Source organism: Triturus cristatus, chromosome 4_1 (assembly GCF_964204655.1).
Source record: "Triturus cristatus chromosome 4_1, aTriCri1.1, whole genome shotgun sequence".
NCBI classification, from domain to species: Eukaryota; Metazoa; Chordata; class Amphibia; order Caudata; family Salamandridae; genus Triturus; species Triturus cristatus.
Genome location: NC_140585.1, coordinates 560,456,060 through 560,472,606, shown reverse-complemented (window position 1 = coordinate 560,472,606; position 16,547 = coordinate 560,456,060). Strand labels below are relative to the sequence as shown.

The 16,547-nt window shown below is 43.0% G+C and overlaps 1 protein-coding gene across 1 annotated transcript in view; it reads right to left on the bottom strand.

The window, feature by feature from the left end:
* The window catches only part of CD36 (CD36 molecule (CD36 blood group)), a 468,975-nt gene that overhangs the window by 247,821 nt on the left and 204,607 nt on the right, over positions 1 to 16,547 (bottom strand). Inside the window, exon 3 of the mRNA XM_085652881.1 lies at positions 7,492 to 7,636. Within this exon, the coding sequence (XP_085509007.1) occupies positions 7,492 to 7,636 (145 nt within the window). The remainder of the gene's footprint in view (positions 1 to 7,491; positions 7,637 to 16,547) is intronic.

The following is a 16,547-nucleotide window of genomic DNA, read 5'->3' as shown; positions in this document are numbered from 1 at the left end:
GAATAGGCTGTGTCCGTTCTCGATACAATGGGCTCAACAACCCTGCATTGTCACATCAGCCAACTTGGTGTCAGTGCAGGGGAGGCAGGGAATTCCTTGCACTTTAAAGCCACTGTCTAGAATCTTCTCCAACATTCCAGAACCAAGGCACCAGTGTATAAAAGAAGGACCTCAGGCACCACCACTTCTGCTGTATAAGGAACTGCTAATCTACTGTGCTGACCTGCTGCCTGCTGCCCTCTTGCCTGGGAAAAAGAAATGGACCTGCAACCCCGGACCCCAGAGTGATTCAAATGGCGAGTCTCCTGGCCTCCTGGTCAGAGCCTCAGCAACATAACAGGCTACCCAACAGCTCCTGGATTTGTCTTTAGCGAATTGCTGAAGTGGCGCCTCTCAGTCCTGAGCCCTTAATGTGTTTCTCGAGATCTTAAAGTCAAGCCTTTGGACACTCTTGGTGACTGAAAATAGGCGTTGTTAGAAATGGGGGTCTCCAGTTGGCAGGGGTAGTCACCCTGTCCAAGTAGGACCCTAACTTCTACTCAAGATAAGGGGATTACACTCGTAGATAACCTCTGCTCACACTCTTGGTAGCTTGGTAAGAGCAGACAGGCTTACCTCAGAGGCAATCTGTAAAGTATTTGTATCCAAACACACAATAAAACAGTGAAAACACCACAAATGGACACCACACCACAATACATATATCAAGATTTCACTTTTGAGAATGAATATTGCCAAAATAATGCTTGTAGAAACCAATCCCTCCAATTGGGGCTCCTAAGATGTCATGGCAGGCATGAATCCAAAATACAGTGCTGACCGTGAGGTGTGCGGACAGGCCACAGAGTCATATGGATCCCCAAGTAACAGTGCCTTGTAAAACAAAGTCAAATTACAGTGCATGGCGTCACGGATGTGAGGCATCGATGGGCCAACTCGAGACAGGCTCCTTACTGACACAGGGGAGGCAAGGCGTTGAGTCCAAGAGGAAGCAAGGCAGCAAGTCCAGACTGTGCAGGGGAATTGTGGCGGCGTCTGCTGTGAGGCGTCGGTTTGATTTAGCAGTGCATTGTCAATCAGATCAGGAAATCACCCATGTCATTTTATCAGCTCTGCAATGATGAGATGCCATTGCTGGAGGCGACAGGCGTCCGGTGCTAGCACTGGTGTCAGGGAGGTCAATAACTTCCAGGGGTCGGCGGGCATCGAAAGGCATTGGAGCTGCGGTGCAATCAGAGCGGTGCACTGTAAACTTCACGAGTGGTGCCCACGGCCTCAATGCAGGTTGCGGCATTACTGGTGGCGTCGCTGGCGGCATCGGTGTTGTTTGTCATGGGTTGTAGCACCAACCACAAGATTCTAAGGGCCCAGGAACTGGAATTAGCTCCCTTTGGCAATCAGGACCCCAGCAGAGGAGTACAGGTGCTGTTTAGCAAGTTGCAGGTGAAGTCTTTGTGTCTCTGAGACTTCAGAACAGTAGGCAAGCTCTACTCCTTACTCTTCTTAATCGTGATACCCCAGTAAGGCAAAAGTCCAGTCATTTCCACTACTCACAGATAGAAGCAGCAACAGCAGGCCAACCCAGCAAGGCAAGGGGCAGTACTCCTGCTGGAAGCTTTTCAGCTCTTCTTGGCAATATTCTCTTAGTCCAAAAGTAATCTAAAGTTCTGGGGTTTTAGATCCAACACTTATACCCCATTTTCTCATAGTAGTCTTTGTTTCAAGAGTTTCTGAGCTCACTAAAAAACAGTTTTGTCCTCCCTGGTTCAGTTTCAGCACAGGAGGTGGAGACAGCATTGTGCAGAGCAAACACAGACTATTCAAGTGCTAGTGGAACCTTATCTCACCACTCCAAATGCAGAAAGGTCTATTCAGCCTTGCTAGGAGTCACGAAAGAAAGGCAGGACACACCTCAACCCCCTTTGTGACTTTCCAGAGTGAATGCCCATCCCCAGCTCTTGTCACTCCAAATCTAGACGGTGAATACATAAACAGGCAGAGCCAAACAGGATGGTTAGACTAGAAAATGCCCACTTTCTAAAAGTGGCATTTTCAAACACCCAATTTAAAAACCACCTTTACTAAATGTGGGTTATTAAATACTAAGTTCAAAGAGCCCAAACACCAAATCTCTAGCTGTTCCCAGTTGAAAGTTACACTTGTAAAATGTTACAAGGCAGCTTCAGTTATAGCCGATGGGAGACCTAGTCCTTGTAAAAGTGAAAAACGAAATAGACAGTATTCCACTCCTGTACATGTCCTACCTTTAACATACACTGCACCCTACCCAGGGCGCCTCCCTGGGCCTACCCTAGGTGTAACTTACATGTAAGAAAAGAGAAGGTTAGGGCCTGGTAAGTGGGTGCACTTACCAGGTCGACATGACAGTTAGAAAAACTGTGCGCACAGACACTGCAGTGGCAGGTCCAAAACCCATTTGAAAGTCTAATGGTGTGGGTGGCACAATCAGGGTTGAAGGCCCTCTAGTAGCATTTGATTAACAGGCTCTGGGCACACACAGTGCACTTTAAGTGGGACTTACCAGTAAATCAAATATGCTAATCATGGCTAACGAGTCATAATCATTATTTGCTCAGAAAGCATATGCACTTCAGCACTGATCAGTAGTGGTAAAGTGCCCAGAGTCCTATAGCCAACAAAAGCAGGGTCAGACAAACAGGAAGCAAGAGGCAAAAGGTTTGGGGATAATCCTGTCAAAAAGAGCCAGGTCCAACAGGCCTGTTCTCACAGGAACCACACCGCTCGCACAGAAAATCAGCGTGAGACACTGCATGTTCATCTCTTCATACAGCAAGCCTTGATCACCTGTGTGGATGGCCAATGCAAAGCACCAGCCTACCTGTCCGTAACACCCAGCCTGCTCCTCGGGCCACACCAACCTTGGCCAGCAATGCTCTCATTGCTCACAGCGATCTTCTACCAAGCGAACGGGACTCTTGGCACAAAACTTGTGAAGGTAAATCTTAAGCGGGACTAATCTAGGACTGTATCCAACCCGCACTTTATCGCTGTCAGCTTGAACTTTTGAATTTGACCCGGTCAAGCAAGACCAGATAGACGCTGTTGGTGCTTTCTGTAACTAGGTGCTTTTTATAGTTTATTCTTTGAAAATTCAGAACTCCGGTTCTACTGATTTGAGTTTTGCAATTTTGGCCTATTTATTTATTACATTATTTTGCTCTAATTTTTCAACCTGGTGTGGTATCCTTTTTGTGTGGATTTCCACTGTTTTACTGTTTGAAGTGTTACACAAATGCTTTACACATTGCCTCTAAGTTAAACCTGACTGCTCTGTGCAAAGCTACCAAGGGGTTGAGCTCAGGTTAATTTAAGGGTCATTGTGCCTTACCCTGAATAGGACTCTGGTTGCTACTTGACCAGGGTTCTTACCCCAGTCAACCAGTAAACCAGTTTCTAACACATAGGATCTCACCTATCTACCATGGACCTAGTAAGATGGCTGGCCTCATGACAGAAGTTAGATCCATGAGGCAAGAGGTGACCTCCTTCTAGGCTCGCATTGACACTCTGGAACTGGATCAGAAACTTGAACAAGTAGAGGCCATCTACTACTTGCTACCTCACCTTGGAAGAGGCATCGACCTCTTGTGGCAAAAGATCACTGACTTGAAAGACAGACTGCAACGTGATACTTTTCATATCTATGGGATCTCAGAGGAGGTGGAGCTGGAGTGACATGTTGGCTTTTCTAAAACGCTTCCTCTCAAAGCCCATTGATCTCCATCTCCCTAAGTCGCTGGACTTTCAGGGCATATCAAGTCCAGGCTCGCTCCTCTGCCCAACCACATTAAAAACCCTTATTGACGTTTTAATATTTAATTAATATTTATTAATTGCAATAGTTGTGTTTTGACATACATTTTTTATGCTTGAAAGTGTATTTTTATAATTCTTAAAAAAAGTAAAAATGCTCTATAGTATTCACCACTGCCAGACTATGCATATCATACAGCAACAAACTGACAAGTCTTTGCAGTTAACTAGGGAAGCACTTATTTGGAATATCAAGAGCAGAAACAAAAGTGACAAAATCCCATTTATGGTTAAGACTCTTCTATCAGCTCGTAACTACAAAAACTTAATGCAAACAAATTTCCCTTTTTATCCATGTGTGAAAAATTACAAGCCTTTTTCCAAAATCACCAGTCACTGCTTATCTTAGAGCTCCCAATTAACAATCTTATTGTGAGAGATGAACTCAAGCATGCTCTAATAAATGCGGGGGTTCATTGCTGTGATTCGAAAAAGTGTATCACATATAAATACCTCTTACAAACATCACCAGTAACAAGTCTTGTTATAAGAAAAACCTATGGTAAACGACAGCATCTTACAAGTTGCTCACCATGAATTATTTATGTGATTCAGTGCCAGTGCTAAAGCTGTAATAAACAATATGTAGTCTTGACAGCTAATTACCTCATACCCGATTTAGGAATCACAAATCAGCAATGATTTATAAGAAATGTGACCGGTCTGTAGCCAATAATTTTAACATTGTGGACCATTTTCTATGAGATTGGAAGATTTTCCCTGGGGAACATGTTTTAAAGGAAGAACTACTGGGCTCCAGAAAAAGCTTCTGGAAGTCCCCTTCTAAATAATTACATTCAGATGGAGTGACAATACCACCTGATTACCTCATATATCAAGAGATTTCTAAACTGCATTGATTCCATGCTCCATATGGAATCTACACTGTGCAATCGCTAAGCAAACAATCTTGTACTTCCTGAGAAAGGCAAAATCCGAAACATTGTTGTGAAAGTATATTTTTATTTGGTGAGTCTATCTGTTAGTTTTGTATGTGTATATTTAGCCACTGAAAAATACAGATGTTAAAGTAACATTATAGATAAGTGTGATGAAAAGATCTTTTCTTTTTTTAAAACCTTAGAAATTCACTGAAAAACAAAAAGTTAAATTCACATTATAGTTAGGTGAATTTGTCAGTGACTACATTAATGTGTTGAAGTTTAAAAAACACAGAAATTCACCAGTTATAGTTAGCTGAGCAAAAAATACCTTACGCCCCACCATGCACTGTTTATGACCTCACATATGATATAACTCATGACATGCTCTATGACATCATTTATGACATTGTCATTATTTAATGATTGTTTATGTGCAGGAGGGAACGCCTTCCCGCACATAAACAATCATTAAGGTTTTTTTGTCCTTTCTCTGTGTGCTGCAGAATGCCTACTCTTGCATAGCATTAGTTTTTGGCGCTGCCACAGGTTTTCACCTCCTTGAAAATCTGATGCAGCGTCAAAAAGTGGAACATCGACAGCAATACCCATTGCAAACCCCTTTGCGGCAGAGGACAGCGGCAGAAAAGAGCATATTTAGAAGGTGGCATTAAATCACTCTAAGTGACTAGGGCCACTTTGTAGATATTGAATATGGGGCTATGCCACCGGAACATCAAAAAAAGTGACGCTCCAGTGGCGATAGAAGCATGTAAATATGCCCCTTAGAGTGTTGGCGGTGTTGCAGAGTGCTCCATATAAAGCTGCTGCTCTCCACCTACAACGAGGGAACTACCTAAGATTCCCTACTTTTCTTTGCATATTCTATGCAGTAGTCTTAGCTTATATACTGAAAACATCCCAAAGGAGAGGTACGGAGCACACTCAATGGTTAGAGCAGCAGACCCTGAAGCAGAGTTCTGGCCAGGGACCAGGGTTCGATTCCCGCCTCGGCGGGGCTCGGGCTCAATTTCCTTGGACCTGTCTATTCTCGCCTCGGTGCCTATTCTAATCATGGGCCTCACGCTGCAACTCTGGGCAATAGCTTGCTTAGCCTCCACACCGGCCCCAACAGCGCTAAGGATGCCTGGCTTCACCCTGGGGGTGCCCAGGAGTGGACACTTCACAGGGAAAGCCAGGAGGGGTTCCACAGCGGTATGAGTATCAGCGCCAGGAAACCGCAAAGGCGACACCGCAAGGTGGCCGTCTGGTGACAGTGCGCTCTATAAGTACCTTGACATTTACATTTTACATTTACTCAGGAAATAATTTCTCAGATTTATAGCAAGTATTTATACATACAGTCTACTCTTAATGTTTAACATTTGAGTTTCCTGGCATGTATGGCATTAATTATTGCACCCAATAAAATCTAGCACTGCATGGTGTGCGATTACAAGCTTTGCCCTCTAAAATGGCAAATAACTTAGACATTTTGGTGCTCTCTACGCTAACCTCTGCTTGTCTTGTAATTACCACATACCTTTCCTTGTCAAATTTGGTAGATTTTTCCTGCCAAACATTATCTGTGGTAATGAGAACTTTATCATACCTGGTAATTAGTGTGTTTGATTAAGTCTGGATGACCCATCATTTTGGCACCTGCACAAACTGGGATTTCTGAAGTGGTCGGAATTTTCCAGCCCACTCACAATGAAGACCAGAGTGTGTAATTACAAACCTATTCATGACATTTGTAAAATATATTTACAGCATCAATCTATGATCTATTTGCAAAAAGTATTTCTTTTTTGGATGAGAAGGTGATGGAACTCAAAAGGTGACTTTCAATATGCTTTTAATTATGGTATCTTTTTATAATACATGATCACACTATCACTCTTTGCCCAAAGCATGTAAATCCTTGGTGTCCTGCTTCTTCATATAAAAGACATAGAATGGTTGCAAGCATAAAGAATAAAAGTTGAATCTGTAGTGCAAAATCAAACACATCAAAATGCAGTTAGTAAATTATTGTAAAACAATAACACAGTCTGTTTACTATTAGTCAGATTAAAAAGGCTGTAGATTGGAACGCGTGCTGCCATCCAGGGAAAGTCATTCTTTATTTCCTGTATTGAACTCTTGGTGAAAAAGAAGAACATGCTGCCATTAATACCTCCTTTTTACTGTTCATTTTATAAAAGAAGGATCATAAGAAGGAAAAGTCAGTTCTCATCTTAATCATTTGAACTGCACTGCAGTGGTGATCTGTGACCTGCCTTTCACCCTGGCTGCAGGCTCTGCAAGACCATTATGATGTCACATTTCGAGTGATCATCTGCCATTTTCTTTTTAAAAAATGACTAATGATGTCACACAGACTATGATAATGAAATGAGAAAAAAAATGTATACAAGGATTGCCGGCGTCCGCGTATAATAAAATGGTTTAACAGTAAAATACTGTAAATGGTCTCTCCTAAAGCAATACCATGCCCAGATAGTTCATATACTTCGATATATTGAAATGTATTCAAAAGGAGGTTCCAAGAGCCTGACATCACTTTTGTTTTGAAATGTAAATACCCACCATACAATACAATACATTCTTAGTTTTACCATGCAACAAACGAGATCAGAGCATATTGACAAGGCTCTCTTTCTATGGTTATTTTAGTTCCAGCATAACTTGTGCGTTGTTGTCATCCATACTGATGGCCTGATTACACTATATGTTAGTTTAGTTTACTCACCGCAACTGCAAGATCGAGAACCGTAAGCACGTCATCTTCAGAGCCCACTGACAACTCAGGGACGAAGTATGCTTCAATCGGGAGTGAATATGACACTGTATAATCCGCATTTTGTTTAATGTTTGCCTTAGGTAGATAACGCGTCCTAAAAAATAAATGTGTCTATCAATACGGTCAAAAAAGTCACTAGTATATTTGTATATATAATAATGAAAACAATGATTTTTATTGTTGCAAAACTGCACGTTGAGGCACGTGTAGAAAACAAAGATAACAAATAGTTCTCAAATTTAAATAGAGGCAAAATATAGTGACTCAGTGTGATGTTACTTGTGCAATTGTGAAGGCATTTTTATGAAGTCAAAGTACTTTCAGAAGATTGTAAACTACACGAAGAATGGCTTGAGTGAACAGCGAATGCCCTATATTGCATGTTTTTAACCCCTTCAGTGCCCATGACGAGATGGTCTCGTCATGGAGCGCGGTTGCGCTGTGCCCATGACGAGACTATCTCGTCATGAACCCCGCCCGCTAATGCAACACCCGGCACAGGGCGGGGAAAGGGCGGGGCACTGAAGAGGTTAAAGTGCTGCATGAGCTCATTCTCTGGAGTATGATTTAGTTCACAATAGTTTACCGATGCAAAGAATGAGATGTTGTAGGGCTCGTTCATGGAGAATGGCATAGTGGGCACTGCCCTCTTTGTGAGGTAAATGCACACTTAGTGACAAATTCAATTAGAATCCAAATATGCACTGGAACAAAAGCAACCAAAGGTACAATGCATTCATCCACCTGCATTCGAGGCCCAAGTAGGCCTTTTTTATTGACATTTGGCAATAAGCCTCAGCAAAGCCAATGAGACTGACTAATTTATTAAATTCAGCAGTTGTGTATTGACTGTCAACTTTGGTGTGATATTGTGAGTGGGTAAGAATGGTCAATGGAGGGATGGATGAATGTATGAGTGACTAGGTATGCCAAGGTTTTTACCTGATTTTATCAGGATGTGTGTTTCGTGATTGATAATTGGTGGTTGGAGAGTACAGAATCTGAGGAATCCTCTAAAAATTGTGCTTTGGCAGAAGTGTGTGGGTGTGTTGGTAGATGTCACTCTCTATATGTTGGTTTTAGATAATGTGTGGAGGCAAATTCTTGTGTTGAGTGTGAAAAGGGCCATCCCAAGAGGATGGCACCAAGGGCTGTTTGCCCTGGAACTGTGCATTTTTGTGAACGCCGCACCTCATTGCAGGCTTAAAAGCAAGTCTAAACTCTTTCTTTGTGATACAGCAAACACAGCAACACCACTAAATGATGTTTATTATTATTAGCTTTTATTTTGGTTAATACCCCATTAAAAACATACATACAATTCAATATTTCATTTGACAAAATCAAAGCAATTCATACATATTTGATTCTTTAAAGCCATAAAAACATACATATAATCCGGTTTCTTTTGACAAATACAATTTATACATATTTGATTGTTTGAGAACCTCAACAGTATTGATACAATGCATAATTCAGTTCAAATCATTAAATAATAGTAATATGAAACATTAGGATCTTAGGCCTGTCCTAGTCAAATCATCATTCATTAAAATGTTTGACCCATCTTATCATGTGCAAATCTAACTTTGAGTAGGTATCCACTCAGTCTAAAAATTATATAAGGGAAAGTGTCATATTTCAATTCTTAGAGCTTCTTGATGCATTGCGGGTAGATCCATTTCTTCCTGATCTTATCATGGGCGGTGTGAAAGAACAGAATGTGTGCAATATTTTCGATGCTACCTTGGGTGCATCAAGTGCAAATAGACTCTTCATCAGTTTTATTGTGCGGCTTCAACTTTACAGAGAAGGCTTTGACTTGGAGATTTTCATAGCAGAACTTCAGGTGCAATATTTTAGCTAGATACGGTTGTACATGATGTAGGAGCTCCTCAAAGCTGGGGCTCGGTTTTATGGAAAGGAAATTGCAAGGTGAACCTACCTAAGCTTGGATTAGAGTGAGCAGTGGCCAAAAAGTGGTCCCAATATACTTGCTTCAGATGTGTTTTGTAGCTTGGTAGTAGTGCTTGTGGCTCACTCCAGTAAGAGTCTAGGCCAGATTTGATAAGCCAATACTCAACATGTCAGAACCAAGAAAAGGTTAAAGTTCTACAGCAGTTCTCTTAGGCCTTCCCTGTAATGTTCAAGAGGCAAGAGAGGTGCAGAAAGAAGCAAAAGAGTTGCAGAAAGAGGAAGAAAGGCACAGAAAGAAGCAAGAGGAGTGCAGAAAGAAGTAAGAAAGGTGAGGAAAGAGGCAAGAGAAGTGCAGAAAGAAGCATGTGAGGTGCAGAAAGAGGCAAGATCAGTGCAGAAAGTAGCAAGAGAACTGCAGAAAGATGAAGAACGGTACAGAAAGAGAAAAAAGGTGCAGAAAGAAGCAAGATGAGTGCAGAAAGAACTAAGAAAGGTGCAGAAAGAGGCAAGAGAAGTGCAGAAAGAAGCATGTGAGATGCAGAAAGAAGCAAGAGAAGTTCAGAAAGAAGCAAGAGAAGTGCTGAAAGAGGTAAGAGAGGTGCAGAAAGAAGCAAGAGAGACACAGAAAGAAGCAAGTGAGGTACAGAAAGCACCAACAGAGGTGCACAAAGAGGCAAGAAGGATGCAGGAAGAGGGAATAGAAGTGCAGTAAGAAGCAAGAGAGGTGCAGAAAGGGGCAAGAGAAATGCAGAAAGTAGCAAGAGAACTGCATAACGAGTAAAAAAGGTGCAAAAGAGGAAAGTGAGGTGCAGAAAGAAACAAAACAGGGGCAGCAAGAGAAAGAAAGGCGCGGAACGAAGCAAGATAAGTGCAGAAATAAGTAAGAAAGGTACACAAAAAGGCAAGCAATGTGAAGAAAGAAGCACGTGAGGTGCAGAAAGAGGCAAGAGAAGTGCAGAAAGAAGCAAGAGAACTGCAGAAAGAGGAAGAAAGGAACAGAAAGAAGCATGAGAAGTGCAGACAGAAGACAGAGAAGTGCTGAAAGAGGCAAGTGAGGTGTAGAAAGAGGCAAGAGAGGTGCAGAAAGAGGCAAGAAAGGTATAGAAAGAAACACGTGAGGTGCAGAAAGCGACTAGAGAGGTGGGGAAAGAGTCAAGAGAGGTGCAGAAAGAAGCATGTGAGGTGCAGAAAGTGACAAAAGAGGTGCAGAAAGAAACAACAGTGGTGCAGAAAGAGGCAAGAGGGTTGCAGAAAGAGGAAGAAAGGCCCAGAAAGAGGACACAATGTGAAGAAAGTGGCAAGAGATGTACATAAAGAGGCAAGCAAAGTGCAGAAAGAGGCAACAGAGTAGGAGAAAGAGGCAAGAGAAGTATGAAAAGAGGCAATAAAGGTGCAGAAAGAGGCATGAGAGGTGAAGAAAGAGGGAAGAGGGGTACAGAAAGAGGAAAGAGTGATGCAGAAAGAGGCAAGAGGGATGTAGAAAGAAGCAAGAGAGGTACAGAAAGAAGTAAGAGAAGTGGAGAAAGGAACAACAAAGGTGCAGAAAGAGACAAGAGGGGTGCAGAAAGAGGCAACAGAAGTACAGAAAGAAGCAAAAGATGTGAAGAAACAGGCACGAGAACTGCAGAAAGAGGCGAGAGAGGTTCAGAAACAGGCAAGAGAGGTACAGAAAGAGGGAAGAAGGGTGCAGAAAAAGGCAAGAGGGGTGCAAAAAGAAACCAGAGAGGTTTAGAAAGAAGCAAGAGAAGTGGAGAAAGAAATAACAGAGGTGTAGAAAGAGGCTAGAGGGGTGCAGAAAGAAGGAACAGAAGTGCAGAAAGAAGCAACGGATGTGAAGAAAGAGGCAGGGGAACTGCAAACAAAGTCACGAGAGTTTCAGAAACAGGCAAGAGAGGCACAGAAAGAGGCAAGAGGGTTGCAGAAAGAGGGAAGAGAAGTACAGAAACAAGCAAGAGAGGTGTAGAAAGAGGCAATAGAAGTGCAGAAAGTAGCAAGAGATCTGAAAAATAAGTAAGAAAGGTGCAGAAACAAGCAAGTGAGGTGCAGAAAGAGGCAAAAGAAATGCAGAAAGAAGCAAGATAACTGCAGACAGATGAAGAAAGGTACAAAAAGAGGAAGAAAATTGCAGAAAGAAGCAAAAGAAGTTCAGAAAGAAGCAAGAGAAGTGCTGAAAGAGGTAAGAGAGGTGCAGAAAGAAGCAAGAGAGGCACAGAAAGAAGCAAGTGAGGTACAGAAAGCACCAACAGAGGTGCACAAAGAGGCAAGAAGGATGCAGGAAGAGGGAATAGAAGTGCAGTAAGAAGCAAGAGAGGTGCAGAAAGGGGCAAGAGAAGTGCAGAAAGTAGCAAGAGAACTGCATCAAGAGTAAAAAAGGTGCAAAAGAGGAAAGAGAGGTGCAGAAAGAAACAAAACAGGTGCAGCAAGAGAAAGAAAGGCGCGGAACGAAGCAAGATAAGTGCAGAAATAAGTAAGAAAGGTGCAGAAAAAGGCAAGCAATGTGACGAAAGAAGCACGTGAGGTGCAGAAAGAGGCAAGAGAAGTGCAGAAAGAAGCAAGAGAACTGCAGAAAGAGGAAGAAAGGAACAGAAAGAAGCATGAGAAGTGCAGACAGAAGCAAGAGAAGTGCTGAAAGAGGCAAGTGAGGTGTAGAAAGAGGCAAGAGAGGTGCCGAAAGAGGCAAGAAAGGTATAGAAAGAAACATGTGAGGTGCAGAAAGCGACTAGAGAGGTGGGGAAAGAGTCAAGAGAGGTGCAGAAAGAAGCATGTGAGGTGCAGAAAGTGACAAAAGAGGTGCAGAAAGAAACAACAGTGGTGCAGAAAGAGGCAAGAGGGTTGCAGAAAGAGGAAGAAAGGCCCAGAAAGAGGACACAATGTGAAGAAAGTGGCAAGAGATGTACATAAAGAGGCAAGCAAAGTGCAGAAAGAGGCAACAGAGTAAGAGAAAGAGGCAAGAGAAGTATGAAAAGAGGCAATAAAGGTGCAGAAAGAGGCATGAGAGGTGAAGAAAGAGGGAAGAGGGGTGCAGAAAGAGGAAAGAGTGATGCAGAAAGAGGCAAGAGGGATGTAGAAAGAAGCAAGAGAGGTACAGAAAGAAGTAAGAGAAGTGGAGAAAGGAACAACAAAGGTGCAGAAAGAGACAAGAGTGGTGCAGAAAGAGACAAGAGTGGTGCAGAAAGAGGCAACAGAAGTACAGAAAGAAGCAAAAGATGTGAAGAAACAGGCACGAGAACTGCAGAAAGAGGCGAGAGAGGTTCAGAAACAGGCAAGAGAGGTAAAGAAAGAGGGAAGAAGGGTGCAGAAAAAGGCAAGAGGGGTGCAGAAAGAAACCAGAGAGGTTTAGAAAGAAGCAAGAGAAGTGGAGAAAGAAATAACAGAGGTGTAGAAAGAGGCTAGAGGGGTGCAGAAAGAAGGAACAGAAGTGCAGAAAGAAGCAACAGATGTGAAGAAAGAGGCAGGGGAACTGCAGAAAAAGTCACGAGAGTTTCAGAAACAGGCAAGAGAGGCACAGAAAGAGGCAAGAGGGTTGCAGAAAGAGGGAAGAGAAGTGCAGAAACAAGCAAGAGAGGTGTAGAAAGAGGCAATAGAAGTGCAGAAAGTAGCAAGAGATCTGCAAAATAAGTAAGAAAGGTGCAGAAACAAGCAAGTGAGGTGCAGAAAGAGGCAAAAGAAATGCAGAAAGAAGCAAGATAACTGCAGACAGATGAAGAAAGGTACAAAAAGAGGAAGAAAATTGCAGAAAGAAGCAAAAGAAGTTCAGAAAGAAGCAAGAGAAGTGCTGAAAGAGGTAAGAGAGGTGCAGAAAGAAGCAAGAGAGGCACAGAAAGAAGCAAGTGAGGTACAGAAAGCACCAACAGAGGTGCACAAAGAGGCAAGAAGGATGCAGGAAGAGGGAATAGAAGTGCAGTAAGAAGCAAGAGAGGTGCAGAAAGGGGCAAGAGAAGCGCAGAAAGTAGCAAGAGAACTGCATAAAGAGTAAAAAAGGTGCAAAAGAGGAAAGAGAGGTGCAGAAAGAAACAAAACAGGTGCAGCAAGAGAAAGAAAGGCGCAGAACGAAGCAAGATAAGTGCAGAAATAAGTAAGAAAGGTGCAGAAAAAGGCAAGCAATGTGAAGAAAGAAGCACGTGAGGTGCAGAAAGAGGCAAGAGAAGTGCAGAAAGAAGCAAGAGAACTGCAGAAAGAGGAAGAAAGGAACAGAAAGAAGCATGAGAAGTGCAGACAGAAGCAAGAGGAGTGCTGAAAGAGGCAAGTGAGGTGTAGAAAGAGGCAAGAGAGGTGCAGAAAGAGGCAAGAAAGGTATAGAAAGAAACACGTGAGGTGCAGAAAGCGTCTAGAGAGGTGGGGAAAGAGTCAAGAGAGGTGCAGAAAGAAGCATGTGAGGTGCAGAAAGTGACAAAAGAGGTGCAGAAAGAAACAACAGTGGTGCAGAAAGAGGCAAGAGGGTTGCAGAAAGAGGAAGAAAGGCCCAGAAAGAGGACACAATGTGAAGAAAGTGGCAAGAGATGTACATAAAGAGGCAAGCAAAGTGCAGAAAGAGGCAACAGAGTAGGAGAAAGAGGCAAGAGAAGTATGAAAAGAGGCAATAAAGGTGCAGAAAGAGGCATGAGAGGTGAAGAAAGAGGGAAGAGGGGTGCAGAAAGAGGAAAGAGTGATGCAGAAAGAGGCAAGAGGGATGTAGAAAGAAGCAAGAGAGGTACAGAAAGAAGTAAGAGAAGTGGAGAAAGGAACAACAAAGGTGCAGAAAGAGACAAGAGGGGTGCAGAAAGAGGCAACAGAAGTACAGAAAGAAGCAAAAGATGTGAAGAAACAGGCACGAGAACTGCAGAAAGAGGCGAGAGAGGTTCAGAAACAGGCAAGAGAGGTACAGAAAGAGGGAAGAAGGGTGCAGAAAAAGGCAAGAGGGGTGCAGAAAGAAACCAGAGAGGTTTAGAAAGAAGCAAGAGAAGTGGAGAAAGAAATAACAGAGGTGTAGAAAGAGGCTAGAGGGGTGCAGAAAGAAGGAACAGAAGTGCAGAAAGAAGCAACGGATGTGAAGAAAGAGGCAGGGGAACTGCAAAAAAAGTCACGAGAGTTTCAGAAACTGGCAAGAGAGGCACAGAAAGAGGCAAGAGGGTTGCAGAAAGAGGGAAGAGAAGTGCAGAAACAAGCAAGAGAGGTGTAGAAAGAGGCAATAGAAGTGCAGAAAGTAGCAAGAGATCTGCAAAATAAGTAAGAAAGGTGCAGAAACAAGCAAGTGAGGTGCAGAAAGAGGCAAAAGAAATGCAGAAAGAAGCAAGATAACTGCAGACAGATGAAGAAAGGTACAAAAAGAGGAAGAAAATTGCAGAAAGAAGCAAAAGAAGTTCAGAAAGAAGCAAGAGAAGTGCTGAAAGAGGTAAGAGAGGTGCAGAAAGAAGCAAGAGAGGCACAGAAAGAAGCAAGTGAGGTACAGAAAGCACCAACAGAGGTGCACAAAGAGGCAAGAAGGATGCAGGAAGAGGGAATAGAAGTGCAGTAAGAAGCAAGAGGTGCAGAAAGGGGCAAGAGAAGTGCAGAAAGTAGCAAGAGAACTGCATAAAGAGTAAAAAAGGTGCAAAAGAGGAAAGAGAGGTGCAGAAAGAAACAAAACAGGTGCAGCAAGAGAAAGAAAGGCGCGGAACGAAGCAAGATAAGTGCAGAAATAAGTAAGAAAGGTGCAGAAAAAGGCAAGCAATGTGACGAAAGAAGCACGTGAGGTGCAGAAAGAGGCAAGAGAAGTGCAGAAAGAAGCAAGAGAACTGCAGAAAGAGGAAGAAAGGAACAGAAAGAAGCATGAGAAGTGCAGACAGAAGCAAGAGAAGTGCTGAAAGAGGCAAGTGAGGTGTAGAAAGAGGCAAGAGAGGTGCCGAAAGAGGCAAGAAAGGTATAGAAAGAAACACGTGAGGTGCAGAAAGCGACTAGAGAGGTGGGGAAAGAGTCAAGAGAGGTGCAGAAAGAAGCATGTGAGGTGCAGAAAGTGACAAAAGAGGTGCAGAAAGAAACAACAGTGGTGCAGAAAGAGGCAAGAGGGTTGCAGAAAGAGGAAGAAAGGCCCAGAAAGAGGACACAATGTGAAGAAAGTGGCAAGAGATGTACATAAAGAGGCAAGCAAAGTGCAGAAAGAGGCAACAGAGTAGGAGAAAGAGGCAAGAGAAGTATGAAAAGAGGCAATAAAGGTGCAGAAAGAGGCATGAGAGGTGAAGAAAGAGGGAAGAGGGGTGCAGAAAGAGGAAAGAGTGATGCAGAAAGAGGCAAGAGGGATGTAGAAAGAAGCAAGAGAGGTACAGAAAGAAGTAAGAGAAGTGGAGAAAGGAACAACAAAGGTGCAGAAAGAGACAAGAGTGGTGCAGAAAGAGACAAGAGTGGTGCAGAAAGAGGCAACAGAAGTACAGAAAGAAGCAAAAGATGTAAAGAAACAGGCACGAGAACTGCAGAAAGAGGCGAGAGAGGTTCAGAAACAGGCAAGAGAGGTACAGAAAGAGGGAAGAAGGGTGCAGAAAAAGGCAAGAGGGGTGCAGAAAGAAACCAGAGAGGTTTAGAAAGAAGCAAGAGAAGTGGAGAAAGAAATAACAGAGGTGTAGAAAGAGGCTAGAGGGGTGCAGAAAGAAGGAACAGAAGTGCAGAAAGAAGCAACCGATGTGAAGAAAGAGGCAGTGGAACTGCAGAAAAAGTCACGAGAGTTTCAGAAACAGGCAAGAGAGGCACAGAAAGAGGCAAGAGGGTTGCAGAAAGAGGGAAGAGAAGTGCAGAAACAAGCAAGAGAGGTGTAGAAAGAGGCAATAGAAGTGCAGAAAGTAGCAAGAGATCTGCAAAATAAGTAAGAAAGGTGCAGAAACAAGCAAGTGTGGTGCAGAAAGAGGCAAAAGAAATGCAGAAAGAAGCAAGATAACTGCAGACAGATGAAGAAAGGTACAAAAAGAGGAAGAAAATTGCAGAAAGAAGCAAAAGAAGTTCAGAAAGAAGCAAGAGAAGTGCTGAAAGAGGTAAGAGAGGTGCAGAAAGAAGCAAGAGAGGCACAGAAAGAAGCAAGTGAGGTACAGAAAGCACCAACAGAGGTGCACAAAGAGGCAAGAAGGATGCAGGAAGAGGGAATA